The sequence below is a fragment of the Trichoplusia ni genome, chromosome 12 (genome assembly GCF_003590095.1).
Source record: "Trichoplusia ni isolate ovarian cell line Hi5 chromosome 12, tn1, whole genome shotgun sequence".
Classification (NCBI taxonomy): Eukaryota; Metazoa; Arthropoda; class Insecta; order Lepidoptera; family Noctuidae; genus Trichoplusia; species Trichoplusia ni.
The window spans coordinates 4,405,120-4,422,025 of NC_039489.1; the positions used below are offsets into that span (position 1 = coordinate 4,405,120).

The following is a 16,906-nucleotide window of genomic DNA, read 5'->3' on the forward strand; positions in this document are numbered from 1 at the left end:
CGTTTTGGTGTCGGTGCGTGGCAATGCTTTGTAATTCTGCATGCAATCAGTTCGCTACCTACTAATATGTCTGAAGTATGTGTCAAAATTTTAAAATAAAACCTGAAAGAATTTTGGTCAGAGCTTGACTTTGATTGATTTTAGGACACTCTTCGTTTTCTACTTAGCATTTTGCCAACATAATAATTGGGAATTCAATACGGAGCGGAACATTCACGGTCAAACAATGCATTTCTAATTATTGTGTTGGCAAAACGTTTAGGAGAATACGAATAGTGTCAAATTTAATCCAATTTTAATTTTTTTTCATTTCATTCAACGGCATTTATAAATAGCGGAATTGGGACCCTGAGTAGTTGAGTACCAAAATAAATAATACATTATGTCTGTGTGAAACAATAGCCATATAAAATTATATTAGGTTAATTTAAATTAATATGTTACACGGTCTAGCAGCTTGAGGTTAAGTTAATGTCATATGGAACTAAAATTATAATAATAGTCAACGTTGGCAGATGTTATTTATACTTTAAAATAGAAATAGATACATATATATTCAAAGTATATCTTGTCTGGACAAGTGACATCCATTCTCATGTCAAAGTCCACATGTGACTCCTGGAATAACTATGAAGTGGGAGTTGGGCATTTTACAGTGGGTTCCCCATAAAAAGCTAAGAAAAAAGTCAAAGAATCTTATCTATCAAGTTTATTATCGCACTTAACCATGTCCTCGTTTTAAGTATTTGTTGTTGTAGCTCCAACAGAAATGGGTACTATACAGTGTCGGCGTTAGGGGGGGGGGGGGGGGCGTGATGGGGCGATGGCCCAGGGCGACAAATTCTGGAGGGTCTCTTGATTCTCCCGGTGCAAACCCTCAGAACTGTGCTCTGCTCTGCTTTGTGCATATGCATATTTTTTATTGAGATTTTTGCTTCCCTCAAGTGGGCGCCACAGTCACTCGCCCGGGGTGTCAGTGGCCCTAACGCCGGCACTGGTACTATATAATCTGTGAAGATTTTAATTGTCTAGCTATCAATGTTCATGAGACACTCATACTTTCTACTATTTATAACATAAGTTTGATTATTTATATCTGAAACTAGCTGTTGCCCGCGACTTCGTCCGCGTGGTAAGAAGATATAAGTTATGATTTATACCTGCCCTGTTTTTTTCACATTTTCCTTTGTATCTTCGCTCCTTTTAGTCGCATCGTGATGGTATATAGCCTATAACCTTCCTCGATGAACGGTCGGAACAAAAATACTTTTTAAATTTGAACCTGTAGTTCCTGCGATTAGCGCGCTCAAACAAACAAACTCTTCAGCTTTATATATATTGGTATAGATTATTCCTCTTTATACAAACACTTTCTAATAAAATCCTTGCTTGAACAAAACCCACACTTCAGTGACATATAGGAATTTAATATACCGGGGTTCCAGTAACATTAGAGTTTCGAAACGCTGAAACTGAAATGTATTTCTTTCAGAGAAACGTATATTTCGAATATTGCCTAGAAAGGGATTACAGAAAGCTTTATCGTTTATTCCTCTGATTTCATTGAGAGCATAGCTTGCTTTTTAACTAATAATTAAAATTTAAACAATTTTTAAGGAATATTTATGCTCGATTCACACTTGAACTTTTTATTACTTCCGCCGTAAGGAATTTAATCCTTGTCTCACGGGGTTCTGCAAACATTCAAGTTAACTACATGCACACCAAGACAAGACAAGACCACATTACTTACACATTACGGACAAGCGTTTGAGGATCCCGCAACAGCTAGTCGTAGGTACGTACGTGGGGATCGAACTCGCGAAACGTCGCGCTAAGTGTGTTTAATGTGGTGACCTTAACTTCCTTGGTCATATACCATTCTCATTCAAATTCAACTTGAAATTGCGACCAACATACCATCAGACAGAAAGCTGTTCCGGATTAAAACTCAAAAAAAGGAAAACCATTTTACCCACTTCCGAGATAAGTACCTTGATTGCCATAATTACAGTTACTTGCACACAAAGCGTACATTTCCCTTTCTCTTTGAAACGTTTGTAAACGTCATTAAGAGAACGAGCGATGTATGAAAGCCAATGCGACACAATATACGTTTACTGGCACGTTATGTAAGATGCTAATAATGAGGAACTAGAGTTTAGTCTAAAGAGGTTTCAATTAAACTTGTATGCCAGTTGGATTCTGTTAGATCTTCTTTTGTTAAAATGTCAGTAAACTTTTAGAAAGGTTTTAATAAAAATTGTGGAGATAAGGACTTGAGAACGAATACAGAATGTTTTTTAACTCGTTAAGGCCATGTTGCCAAATGTGAGCCGTAGACTAAGAGTCGAAGCTGTTTTTTTTGATTCAGTTTCCAATTTGATCTTGAACCTGCTTGGGCCGCTTTGAGCCGAGCGGAAGGGTGTGTCAGACTCCTATTGACTAAAACCCACCCATGTTCTTTCCTTTGCCCTTCGTGTTCCGGGGCCACGGTAACCCTTTCAGACAATCCTTCTGCCCCGACAGGCATCAGCCCTAATGGGCTCCACAGAGCTTGCTGTCATCTCTTTTGGGCTGGTCCTGATTGTACGGCGAGCTGCGGTTAGACAAACGCTAAAGGTGTGTTTCCACATCCTTCTATTCCATCAAGATAGTGAAAAGGCACCCTTGCACAACCCGAACCAAAAGCTAGCAAATTGAAGGAGCTTCCAAACTTATGTAATCTTAGAGAAAGTCTATTAGATTCCTATGTCTCGCTGTATCGTGTTAGTGAACTACGTAATAATGCTTCGCTAAATACCGGCTTGTTCTGTGAAGTAGCTTGTTTGACACAGTTTGGGATGTCTTCACGACTATTTGAAAGAGGGATGAACAGTGAAGTTCTAAAATATGGGTAAGTGGTTTGTGGAAGCAAGATGCTGATCTTTAAGTAAGTCTTTTGTGGAAGCAAGATGCTGTATAACGCCGTGTATGTGATTTTTCGCTTCAACAACTTCTTCAGTGCTGTGTAAGGAAGTGGTGGAAAGCACAATATGGGGTGATTCCCGATTTTCAGTACGAATATTTACTTCGTACTCCTAAACAGATTGAATCAAATCATTATGTCTTTATAAAAAATATTTTTATATGGAGAATAACTGGAAAGAAACTCTTTTAGCTACTCTTATAAAAATGTAAAAAACAAGTGAAAAAATTAGGGATGTAAGAAATTTAATCTATGTGTCGCAAGCACAAGTCCCTATGCTTCCAAACAAGATGTCGTGTATGCAATGCTTGTCCTACGAGGGGATTGAACCCGCAACACGTCGCACATTGTGGATTCGGCGAAGTGACTTTTACCAAAAATCTAAACTTTCTTAAAAAAAATGGAGTTAGGCGAATATTACAAATATATAGGAAAGAAAACTCTCATGAAACAAAAAAAATAACAGCTGCAACATCAAGTGATGACTGTATGGCTTTAATTTAGTCCTTACATAATTAAATTAAACTCTTTTGCAGTATATCATATAAAAATGAGTTACACAAAAAACATCCTAATTAAAATCACAACCTAGACAGAAATTACGAAGTATTTCGAAAACAATTTAGCCAATTAAACGGTTTCGGAGTTTCGGTCTGGCGCCGCCCCTCCATTCCTGCCTCACTGCCTCATTGACTGCTAAACGATTCGAATAACGATGTCTTTGGAGAAGACTGGAGTTTAGCGTAGTTTAGAAATTTTTGAACCTACATGGTCACATTTTAATCTATACTAATATTATAAAGAGGAAACGTTTGTATTTTTGTATTGAATAGGCTCAAAAACTACTGGACCGATTTCAAAATTTCTTTTACCATTATTTAGAGGGATTATTCCAAATCCGTATAGGCCAGATAACCCCGGAAGATAACCTTAAAAATAAATGTCCACCCGTGCGAAGCCGGGGCAGGTCGCTAGTCATACATAAGTATATTCTTTACATGAATTTAAGGAAAAACTTTCAGAGATTTCTATGCTAAATAGTACAGAGGATTTTGTTTTTTTTGTCAGGCCCAACCGCCTAGCCTTTGGTTTGGCTGTCTGTTACCAGTCTGCAGTCAGTAACGATGACCATGAAGGTGATGCATTCCTGCCTCTACACAGCAAATAAACGTGAATTGTAACGGAATCTTTAGAACATCGAGCTGGCTCACATTTTACCGATTTAAGTAGCTGTTACCCGCGACTTCTTATAGGTACTTACCATCCAACACTAAGTACTTACCATCCGACACCAAGTACTTACCATCCAACACCAAGTACTTACCATCCAACATCAAGTACTTACCATCCGACACCAAGTACTTACCATCCGACACCAAGTACTTACCATCCGACACCAAGTACTTACCATCGAACACCAAGTACTTACCATCCGACACCAAGTACTTACCATCCGACACCAAGTACTTACCGTCCGACACCAAGTACTTACCATCCGACACCAAGTACTTGTCATCCGACACCAAGTACTTACCATCCAACACCAAGTACTTACCATCCAACACCAAGTATTGGATGAGAATACTTACGTCTGGATTAAAGATAAAAGATGATGTTTGTAAAACTCCCCGTGACACTTAGACTTAACTTCTTAAAGTACTTTATTAAAAAAAAAGTTTGTGTTTTCATATAAAACTTTTTATTATAAATAAATGAAAGATGACAAATAGAAGTCGTAGCGAGTGATTAACGAAAGCGCTCCGCTGTAATTAGCTGCTTTATAAATAGAGGACTTTTTAAGAGAACATCACTACAGTTGGATTACGTGTCATACTCATAGCAATTGTTATGCTATTGCTGATTCTATTCGTTATTGTCAGGATCAGGGACATTCCAATTCGAATCATTTTGAACGGGCGTTTTACAAATATTTATACTTTCTAAGTTTCCGAAATCGTCTTAGAATAAAATCCGTAGCAGGGTAGCCTGGACAGGGAGAAATGACGTTGGAGGGTGGAAAGGCGTTTGCCCAACAGTGGGCCAGCCAGAAAAATAATTGACAAAGTTTAGCGCACGTGATTGGAATAAAATCGTTAATTTTACGATATAAATACATAATTCACTTGACACTAAAGTAGGTACAGTGAACCAATATGTAGAGCTCCCAGCAGTGGAAAAATATTTATGGAAAAGATGTGATAAGGATACCCTCAAAAATAAATTCAGTAACAAATAGCTAACCGTCGAGAAAAACTACAGAAAACTATAGAAAAAAGTAACAAATATCTCACGCAATTCACCTATAAAGCTGAAATTACATAAGAATCAATATGGGTTCCGCAGGGGCGTGGGCTTAACGAGCTCTGGTTAGATTGCGGAACCCTCCCGAGGATAGCACCGGCACAGTTATAAATAAATAATAGAAAAATTAGTTTATATATTAGCCGTGCATGGTATGGTCAAAATGCATCTTCAATATTGAGCTAATGTATTTTAGGTAATGCCTTTCAATTTGTTGTTGAGACTATGTTTGCTAAAACATTTTTCGCAGGCACTTTACATCAACATTAAGTATTTTGTACTTTTAATTAAATTGTAAAATTTAATAGCCTGGTAAAATAGATATTTGACACGTAATCAGTGACTCAGAAGTGCCTCATTGCGCTTTTAGTTTCATGAAAGTATGAGTTTTAAAATGAAATATACTTAGACGAATATCCACTAAAAGATATCATAACGCGAATACTTCATATTTGTGAAGTAAGAAAATAAAGAGATTGGTATTTTCGAGATCTCATAAAAACGCCATATTGGCGGATCAAACATAAATACTAAAAACTGTAAATTTTTACACACCAACCTCCAAACACATTCAATTTAAATCCACATAGATACCCGGACTCAGGACAAGAGATCACGCGTGAATCGAACAAACGACACGTCACGCTCTGCAGGTTATCCGTGAAGTCAAAGACAGTTGTAAGTAATACACATGCTGCATGTGACTATTTTTCGATTTTCAGCACAAATAATTACATTTTGTCGTAAGTTATATTATTCTCATTCAAAACTTCCGATCGTGGACCCACAAGCCCCTACATCACTTTATAGTAACAAATCAATACTAATTTATAACATTAATTTATTGAATTTCAACATCAAAATATAATTCAACAAACGAATTCCTTTTAAAATTATATTAATTGCAATGGAACAGCTTGCAGTAATAGCTAATTACCAGAAATAGGTCATAGGACTTAGCTATTGTTATGTAATTACCTAACTATTACGTTACTAATTGCTAAATGATATTGTTACTATGGTAATCAGAATTAGTATAACTATTTCCTAAATGCATGTCTGCTAAGTTTACCATTAAACAATATACCTATTCCATTATATTCCACAACTTTCACACAACGCCATCTAGTCTTAAACTAAGCAAAGCTTGTATCATGATTACTGGACAACTGATTGAAGTATGAATTGAACTGAATTATGTTACTTATATATTTGTAAATACATAAGTAATATTATAGATTTATTACACCAATGATTGTGTTCATCACGCAACCAATTGTCCTGGGTGGAAATCGAACCCACGACTATCCGTTTAGCAGTCAGAGTCACTAAACCAACAGCCAGCCTCATGAAGACTGTTAAAAAATCATTTCGTTCCACATCTGAGTCCCACGGAGATCCATTTAGCTCTTTAAAACGCTCCTATTGAGCAAAAGTAGTGGAAAACTAGTCTTTTTAGGGTACCGTTAAGAAGTTGACAAAACGGGTCCAACATAATATTTACGGTAAGTTATTCGGAGTTTTGTTCTTTGTAATTATTGCTTATATAAATTGTATGTCATTTTTAGGATGTCGATCTAGCCTGCAAGTTCGATCCCATCGCGAGCAATGCACCAATGTACTTTTTATAAGTGTTTATGGATTGATGTATTTGTCTAGTACATCAAAGAAGGTGTCACTCGTTTAATATACAAAGTAGCGCTGATTTTCAGCAACACCTCACCTGTCAAATCAACCCTAGAATATTGCTCCCTTAGAGAAAATTGTTGATTTCCTTGCGAATAATCGTTGCTTAGTATAAAACCACAGATTTAACACTCTATATACATAAAGAACCCCACAACCAGCTGCATTTCATGCTTACCCTGTTTGCATCGCTATTCAAAGGCGAATGGTTTTAGCATTTAGATTAAAAATAGCTTCTACCAACCCCCCCGAAGCGGCGGCGACAGAATTCTAATACACTTCCGTCACCCAAGACATGATGCGACTCACAAATACACGAATTATTATTAATAACTTGTTGTCTTTATTAATTAAGGGGTTCTGATGGGGTACCTGTTAACTTTGAACTTCAATAACTGTTTTCAGCCTTGGCAATGAACCAAAAAGTTTGAATTTAAAGTGGCTTTTGGTTAGGAACTTCATTGATACTTATCAAGCAATGGTTGCGGGTCGCAAATCCTTACTCAGCAGGCTTCAGTTAGGTCTTAAACTATTCGGGCAATCCGGATAAATATGCGTAAGTTAACTGTGGCCCTTTTTCATAAGTATGATTCATTCTAAAGAACTTCCTATCGTTGATTAATCCGTGATCGTTAACCACAGCAATAACGATTACTGAGAGTAGAAAATAAATAAGAAATTTTATTCAGCAAAATTGCTATCACAAATGTTACAGATGCTGGCTAGTTCTATTTTTTTCTTCTTGCTTAGAGGATTGATTTAATGATAAAAGAAATAAATAAAGTTAGCAAGTCGCTTTAGTGTTAAACGATGCTAACATTTTGCCATCAGGCGTTTGCAAGAAAATTAAGTTAAGTTTATTAAATTCTGTGGTAGTAGGAAAAGAACATTATTTAAATTAACCCGTATTAGTTTTTATTCACTTGTTAACGAGTAAACAAACTATTTTATTGGTTCGCGGAAACCTATTAGTCAGATTTCAATACTACGACCCCAACATTTTTTTACATGATTGGTTTAGTAGACTTAAAACTTTAATGTCTACACTCATTCACTCAAATCGGTGAATATTAATGTCAACTGTCTTACACAATGTTGTAAAAAATATAACCTTCATCAAAACCAACGATCAATAGCAACGCAAATAAACAAAGTTTTCAAATTACATCATTAAAAACTGCGTTACATAAAAATCTGATAGTAGTAAAAATAATTATAAATTTATATTCTAATATATACATAGACACAAACTACATTTATTCTTCACGTAAAACTTATACAAGTAGGTATCAACTCTTTGGTCGTCGCGACTCAACAATCTAGTAGGTTGCGAGCGCGCGACTAACTCAACGGTCGCGTTGCCGGTGCACTATTGAGCTGTGGAGCGAGCTGGCAACAGCGCACGAACGAATCGTCAACTCTTTAGTCACGACCATAGAAATCTAAATAACAAGGTAATAGAAGTGCCAACGCCGCGTGACCTTGTCGCCACACTGGTGTCTTGGACGACACCAGCGCGCGAACTTACGCTCAGTCGCTCGCGGAACGTCGTCACAGCAAGAACCACTAAAAATGGTGTGTTGCGGCGTTTCTCAGGCTGGAAATTCATCTGCATCGTGTAATAACATAAATAAATAGATAACATTTTATCGGTAAGTAAATTATTGCAGTAATATTGATGTTATTGCAAAATTAAATTTCAAAACATAACCTTCATTATAAACCATATTTATATCGCACCATCCTGCAACAATTGCATTCATTACTAATCATTGCCTCTGCAGTAAGAGACTTACAGAAATGCACCGTTGTAAAAAGAGAAATGTATAACGAAAAATAATATTTATCAATGCGATCGTATTTGTAGTGGTACGGCCGCACAAAACTGTCGGAAATAGTGATGTGGTTAAGTGCGGACAAATTATCCAAAATTAACATTGTATACGAAAAGTAACAATTTTAATAGTCGTTTGTTTTTGTGCACATATTATTGAATATATTTTTATTTCAGAATCCCGCAGGTTGCAAATAAATACAAAAGACAAGTGGATGACTACCACGGGTAAACGAAATTGGTACCCTACAACTTAGGCCGAATATACACTATGAAATTAGTTGCATGCTTGATAACTTGCCGCCCGCCGCCGCCCGCGCCCCTCTCCATTTTTACGGCTCGGACCGCGCTCGCAACTGAATGTTTCAAAAAGTACGCCTTGCGCTATAGCATAGCATTGAATAAAAATTGCAATTTAAACTTATCCAAATCTCATAAATACCTATTTTTTTATTATGAACGTTTACTAGTCATTCGATACATGAACAGGGCTACTTTTGTAAGACGACTAAAAAGTCACCGTATATACCAAACCTACCTAGGTACCAAGTATTTCTTAATAATATTTTTTTTTGTCAACCGACAATTAGCGATTTTTTTTTTTGTAAATGGGTACATATTATAATGTAATCCATAGAAGAATACAACAAAAAACATTGTCACTCATAATTTCGTCTTTCATTATATTTCGGATCCGTAGTCAATCCCTAGTGTAGTTTACGTAATCACTACAACTAATGCAAAAAAATGCAATGACTGTGTGAGTTAGTAAATCCATACAACGACAAAGTCAACCTTATTGCATTAGACGTACGGCCTAGTGTTGTTTGCTTGGTCTTCTCGATGTTAATGTTTGCGTGATTGCGTAGTTATTTGCTGTGAATGTGTTGAAGCCCCGCCCACCGGCGACATGCGTTTCGATAGATCGCCGCGGTATATGCCATTTCTATTACCTTGTTATTTAGATTTCTATGGTCACGACCATTTCGTTGAGCAAAAACCACGTGCGTTTATTTACGTTGTACCAAAATATTGTGAAAGTTATAGCAATAAATATGAAAGCGATGAAAACTATAGATCCATTGCAAACTGCGACAACGTTGGCGTTAATATCAGCTGTCAAATCGCGGCCATCTTTGTATATATTTGATAAAAAGCAATCGACACAAGACACGGATGAGAAGAGAGCTCTATGGAACGATGTCGCTACAGAATTATATGGAAATAACTTTTTGGAAATGGACAATGTGGAACAAATATCGGCAGGTTTGTTTTTTTTTGTTTAGTTTGCGCACGATTGTCAACAGTTTTAAAGACGATGTTGGTGAAGCAGTGTTGTCTCTTTCGCTCGAGCTTACATCGAGGAAATGAGACTTGTATTTTGTGTACTTTTTATATAGGCCTAAATTATTATTATGTTAGTCAGTTGTATATTACCTACCGAAATAACTAATTTTTTGAAAAAAAAACCGATTTTTTTTAAGTAACTTTATGATTAGTGAGAACATAAGTATAAGACTGGTTGACAGACTTTCTCGCTTCTAACTAACGATAACGACTGTCAAAGATTTGTAAATAACAACCGGGAACCACGATTCAAAGTGCCGAGGAAGTCGTTATGACATAGCTGGGCCCATCCACGGACGGACCGTATCAAGCGTAGTTTAACCTGTGACCGATCAACCAGTACCCCTAAAGACTGTCAAAGAACACAACACAACACTACATTATCATAAAGTTGCTATGGTTAATTTTATAAAATTTCACATAGCAATAAATTAAATCACAAAACAGATTTGCGACACATTCATGTAAAATGAGACAGATGTGATAAACCTCGTCGCCTCAAATCAAATTATACAAGTCATTGCATTAATTAAACGGCGCGAGATTAAATGCGTTTCGTGGTGCACGCCACACGCGTCGGGTGACGTGTTACATGTCTGTTTTGATCACTTTGTTTTTTAGGTAGAAACTTTTCGGTAGAAAGGTTTGCTTGAGCATGTATGTTCGCGACCAAAGAGTTATTTTTTGAGATAATGTTAATTTTGTTACATCATACATGCTGTACATAATGATTGGATAATTTTTCAATATGGTGACCGAAAATTAAGAAATAGGGGTGGGTGCGCAAGTTTGGTTTTACAAAGAAATGCATATTTAAGCTTTTTTGTAACTGTACATTGAAAGTCTTACAACACTTTGTATAATTAATTTTATTAATAGTAGTATTTGTTTCTAAGTAATTTGAATTGCTTTTTGTTTGTCTCACTCAAATAACTTAATTAATATAATCTTTTCCAGTTCAAAAACTGCGTATTAGATGGACCAATCTAAAAACATGTTTTGTACGAGAACTAAAAAAGCAAAAGGACCCAAAATTCCTGTACGGTATCTCGTATAAACGACGCCCATATATTTATTTCGACGAACTATCATTTCTGAAAACCGAAGTATCTAAAGACGGAGCTAATAGTGAATTAGACAATGAAACTAATGAAGAAAATAATGAAAAAGAGACAACAGATAGGAAAGACGATGATCTAGAAATAGTTAGTGTAACTAAACCTTTGCGAGTCAAAGAAAGAGTCTCAGTACCTCCAAAACCAAAGAAAGCCAAAATATCATTCAGTCCAAAAGTTACACAAGTCCTAGAAAGAACAAGAGAAGTACTACAAAGTAAAACATCAAAGACAGCGCCTCTAGAAGTGGAAGACACACAGAATCAGATTAACCCAAAAAGTAAGCAAGCATCTAAGTCATATGAAAAGAGGCAGAAAGTAGGAACAGTTGCAAAAACGAATGAAATAGATTCGACAAATTTCGCTCTGTCTTTAGTCCCAATGCTTAATATGTTACCTCTAGATAAAAGGATAGATGCACAAGTGTCAATATTGACAATACTAAAAGAGTTTTGTTCTCAAGTAAGTGGTGAATCAAGTAAAGTAGCTGATAAGGATGAAACTATGATTTTTGCTATTGAAATGAAGAGTGAACCCAATAGTGATGAAGAGATGTTGTAGTTTTTAGCTGAAATAAATATTTTTGATGATATAAGCAATGTTTTTTTATTCACAAGTCCTTCCCCAGTTTATTTCATTTTGCAGCTCTATAAAGCCTTGGAGTCTTTTCGACATCTAGCAAAAGATCATGTTTTGAACGGGCCTTCAGAATTAAAAAATACAGTACCATGTATGGTACCAAAGAACCACTCACGAATTCAGAAACGCTGTCTTTTTGAAGTCGGTTCAAAATAGAACTCACTTAGAGAACATAAGTATGTGTGGGAAGATATTCTTGAGGGCCTACAACACCATCTTGAAGTAATATTATTTACGTCTTCAGACGCCAGAGGGGATTCATGAATCACATGCAAAAACAACACTCTTATTTAGACTTCAAAATATTTTGTACATCCCAGATATATTATTGTATATTAATAGTATTGCAGGTCATATACATGCATTGACAAATTCAGCCAATGATTTCAATTAGCATCCATATCCACAGCTTAAACAAACAACAGAATAAACATTAGCTAACAAAAACACTCAGTATTTAACGTAAAACCACAAGCGGTTTATTCAAATAGTTCCAACTAACAGGAGTCCAGCTCTCGATACCTATTTCCCGAGCACAATCACGTATCATTGAAACTATTGCTTTATTTTGAAAGTTCTCACTTAATGGGCTATAGAGCTGGCCAGAACTAGCCGTGGCCAGAGAATGGCCGTGAGAGAATTTATTGGCCTATTCATTTAGTAGCCAACTGTAAAGTTTACTATTTTTCTAGTTTATGCTCAGAATGGTCAGCCATTTGTGTTTGAACAGGAACTGGGTTTACGCAAAAGAACAAAATGGAGAGGCAATTGTTTTGATCTGTAAGTGATTGTACGGAGAGAAATGGACGGAATGCTAAAGACCTAATTAATGACTGTTAAAAAACGGAATTTAATCACCGCAAAGTTTCTGATTTCAAGACTGAATATTTGTTAACTATACAAATAACACTGCTGTTAATTGTTCGGGTTACGAATGCAATACCTTGTATTCGATACCGAATACTCTTGGATGGCTAGCACTCAATACTTGGACTTGGTTGTATGCATACAAATTTGCTAACCCGATGAAGACAGACTACAATAATAGACAAATAATCTATACTAATATATAAAGCTGAAGAGTTTGTTTGTTTGAACGCGCTTATCTCAGGAACTACTGATTCAAATTGAAAAAACATATTTGAGTTCAGTAGACCAATCATCGAGGAAGGTTATAACTTATAGGCTTATAACATCACGCTGCAACTAATAGGAGCGAAGATACAATAGAAAATGTGGCAAAAACGGGGAAAAATATTAATCTTCGAGGGCTTTCGTTCAAAAATTCCTAACTTATATCTTCTAACCACGCGGACCAAGTCGCGGGCAACAGCTAGTTTGCAATAAAATTATAAATTAAAATGTGAGCTATCCTATCTTTCAAGTTGGATCAAATTGCACCGGGTGCAATTTGTCTGATTTTAATCCAATTTAGCACATCGCGGTGTGCTTATTTCATTCAAATCGGTTGAGTATTGTATGTATCAGACAAACTGGCAAAAAAGTAAACTTTAACACATAAATGAGCATGCATCCTTTTGGACAACTAAACTCTACCCACTACCGGATCTAAAGCCACATATCCTGTTCCACCCTGAAAGACTAACTCCAAAGTTCCCTGCATTTTTTAATAACGGTTTTACTTTATTAATCCTTCCCGTACTAGCTGCTAGACTAGTTTTAAATAATCCCCTAAGTTAGTTTTTTATGACCGAACTTTTACAAAGGTGGCGAATGTGTTCAGAAGTTTTGTTCCACGGAAATGGGTTTGGAGTTTCCAAATGAGAATTTGCAATTTAAAGCCGACAGTGAGAAGGTTGTATGGACGTGGCTTGGGTGCGGAGAGAATTTGGATTATGTCGTCCGAAGTCTTCGATGGAATAATTGCAGTGTCATTATTGTACAGGTAACATGGGTGATGTTAGGTTTAAAAACATGCAAATGCAAGGCAGTGTGTTAGTTTTGGAGATATAGCTTGAAAAGAAGGAATCTCATATTCATATTCATATTCTTTATTGCATTCTACAGCAACAAGTCTGTTTTGGAATTTTTGGAGCTTGAGATGTATTGGGGATATATGGAACTAAATAGCCTTAACAAAGGCAATCCCGGCGAATGATATAGAGTGGACAGCATAAGTACATATTTGGGTATGTGTTTTAAAAGGGTACGTCAGATAGAGAGATTTCGAAAAAAAAACAGACACTTATTTTTTCTATCTAAAGTTAAGTTAGGCGCCTCTATCAATGTTCAAAACCTTGCCTATACGGAAAAGACCCGTGCCCAGCAGTGGGATACTCTAGCATTGTTGAACCTACTCCGAATCTCTAGTCCAAATTCAATATTATATCTGCAAAAACTATTCTTAGCATTTCATTCCACATATTTTATACACCATTCTCTGTATCCATACAGCTATCATTAACAGATCATACATTTTTTGCAACTCTACCATCACACGAAAGTTTTTCTTCACATTCAAAATGTCTACAAAAAGAAATAAAACTAAAAACATTTGTACCGAGCCACTCTCGGGAATAAAAACGGTTTGCGGTACCGGCGGACGTTACGTCATTTATTAAACTTTATTTTGATGTTGAAGAATGGACAACATTTCGTATCTTGGTATGTGTAGTTTTGTATAATGCATAGAAATATTCTGTTTTCTTTCGCTGGTTATTTATTGAGGGGATTAATCTACCACTTTACTGTAAGTGCTTGGTTTTAGAGTGGTGGAGTTAAGGGTGTTAAGTATTTCGTTTTTTTTTTGAAGTTTTTTGTAGTATATGTTTGCAAATGATTATGTAAGTATACCTCAGATAGTATCTGCGAGAAATAATAAGAGAAACGTTGTTGAAATAAGTTTGAAGTAAAAGCGAAATTTTGAAAATGCTATTAGTTGATAATTTAATATTCTTGTTGGATTCAAAAATACTCGAATGATCTGGAAAGGTACGCTTTGATATACCCAAGATTTAATGAGAATGAATCCACCTCAAAAATATTATTCAAAAAGCTGTAATAATTGAAAATATAGCTATGATATTGCAGAGAATACAGATTTATATGTTAATCCACAATTATGCACAACGCATAAAGAAATTCTGTTTTCCTAACAAATTATTTCCTAAAACTGCAAACCTATAAAACTAACCCACTTGAACTGAAACTTAACCTATTCCTTCCCTTAAGCTCATTTCCTCATAATCCGGTGAAAACGAATAAATTAACGTTATAATCTCACCGGATACCAGTCAAGTGATACACCGGAAACGCGTGTTTAAATCATGGCCGCCAACGGAAACGGAAGTGGTTCCCTAATAAATATGGTGCCCGTTCAGCCGCGAATCTCTCCGTAAATATTACTCTGTTATCTGTGGATGGTGGGTTCCACTCTGCTCTTGTGTATGACCTTGTTTTAGGGTTAAGTAGAGGCTCGGTACAATACTGCATTTGTAGGTATATACCTTTTTAGCTGTGGGTTCGAACTCAGGTCAGTACAAAGCCGAATTTACCTTTCTAATGTGAACATTTCAAATAAACCTTTTTTTTTAAAGACACTTTTAGTTAAATTCTTGTGCGGCGAGGGGTTTTACAAACATTCAGGTCACATGCATGACTCAGAACAAGCATTTAAGTATCTAAAGATATAAAATTGACATAAAAATGTGAAGAAAATCGTTTGGATTCACTAATTCTAAATATTGTAATCTGAAATCGCCAACTTTCAGTTCAGCTGCCAATAGTTACAGCACAATGCTCGATCCTTCTCTATATGCCAAGATACCTTTACCCGGCAGTAGATCAATCCAGAGGTTCAGACAGGCAGATATTGTATGGTTTATTTGGGCCTAATTTTGTTCCTAGTTTTGCCTTTTACATCGTCATTTTATAAGCGCGATCCGAATAAAACATCTTTTGAATGAGGAAGAGGGGTATCTTTTCATATGTGTTTTATTTCTTTAATTGGGTGACTGGTAACTACCATTTCGACAGTGACGTGATGGGGTCAGATACAACCCACTTGATCCCCTATGCGTAGACCGAAAGTTAACGGTTTCAATGCACATTATTATATCTTTATACAAATCACAAAATTTCATTTTCGCTTCATTGTTTTCATGCCAAATTTTGTCTCATTATAAAGTGTTTTGTTTTAACGATATCCAATGTCATGGACCACGGTGGCATTGGACACCTTCTATCATATACTGGCAGAAATAGGTCGAGTTACCAATAACCCCGTATAGTTGCATTCCCTGGTACCAATCGGAACGACCCAAGCCGGGCATTTCATGGGAAGGAAACACAGTCTAGTTATCTAATGCGAACGGACACTGGAATTTGCATTAGTATAACTAGCTGTATGCTCATCCATTATTATAATATCTGTAGATACTATGAACTATAGCATCTGTATAGCATGCAGTTGTGTAAATTGTTATCGTTGTTGGATTGGGTAGTCAAAACTCAAAGGTATAAAATGTAGGAATACTAACTGTTGCCAGCGGCTTGATAGGGGATAAAAAGCCTCAATTATACGTTTTTAGTCTTTGGGTACGAACCGCTAAAGTGTATCAAAATTTCAGATCTTCTTAATGAAACTAAATATCGGTTTCATACATTTCAGCGTTTTTCTATTGAAAATAGCGATTGCAGAAATGCACCTTGGTTTCAGTTGGCAGCAAGGCAGGGGTTCAGCTTGCAAACAAGTAACATTTCTCCAAACATTGGCGTTGATGACACAATTTGATGACAAAAAAATCAACGCTGTCACTTGTTTAAATAAATATAAAAAAATAAAATATAACTTATATATACTTAGCCAGGGGTAATAAATTATAATTATTTATTACCCCTGGCTAAGTTCAGTAATTTGTAAATTAATACCATAATCCCTAACAATGCAATAAAATAAAATAGTAAGCCTAATAGCGGTAATCCAAATGAATTTATTTCTTCCTGTACCTAACCGAAATGTAATTGGAAAATGGCTAATGCTGCAAATTAATTTGT

The 16,906-nt window shown here is 36.0% G+C and overlaps 1 protein-coding gene across 1 annotated transcript; it reads left to right on the top strand.

Moving 5' to 3' along the window:
* The first annotated feature begins 9,763 nt into the window (after nucleotides 1-9,763).
* On the top strand, nucleotides 9,764-11,844 carry LOC113499373. The gene is made up of 2 exons (XM_026879838.1): nucleotides 9,764-10,055; nucleotides 11,094-11,844. The coding sequence occupies exons 1-2, from the start codon at nucleotides 9,845-9,847 to the stop codon at nucleotides 11,810-11,812; spliced, it is 930 nt and encodes a 309-aa protein (XP_026735639.1). The 5' UTR covers nucleotides 9,764-9,844; the 3' UTR covers nucleotides 11,813-11,844.
* The last annotated feature ends 5,062 nt before the right edge of the window (nucleotides 11,845-16,906 follow it).

Coding starts and splice junctions, on each gene's coding strand:
- LOC113499373 (XM_026879838.1), top strand. CDS start 9,845: ATGAAAGCGATGAAAACTATAGATCCATTGCAAACTGCGACAACGTTG. Junction 10,056..11,093: donor TGTGGAACAAATATCGGCAG/GTTTGTTTTTTT, acceptor AATCTTTTCCAG/TTCAAAAACTGCGTATTAGA.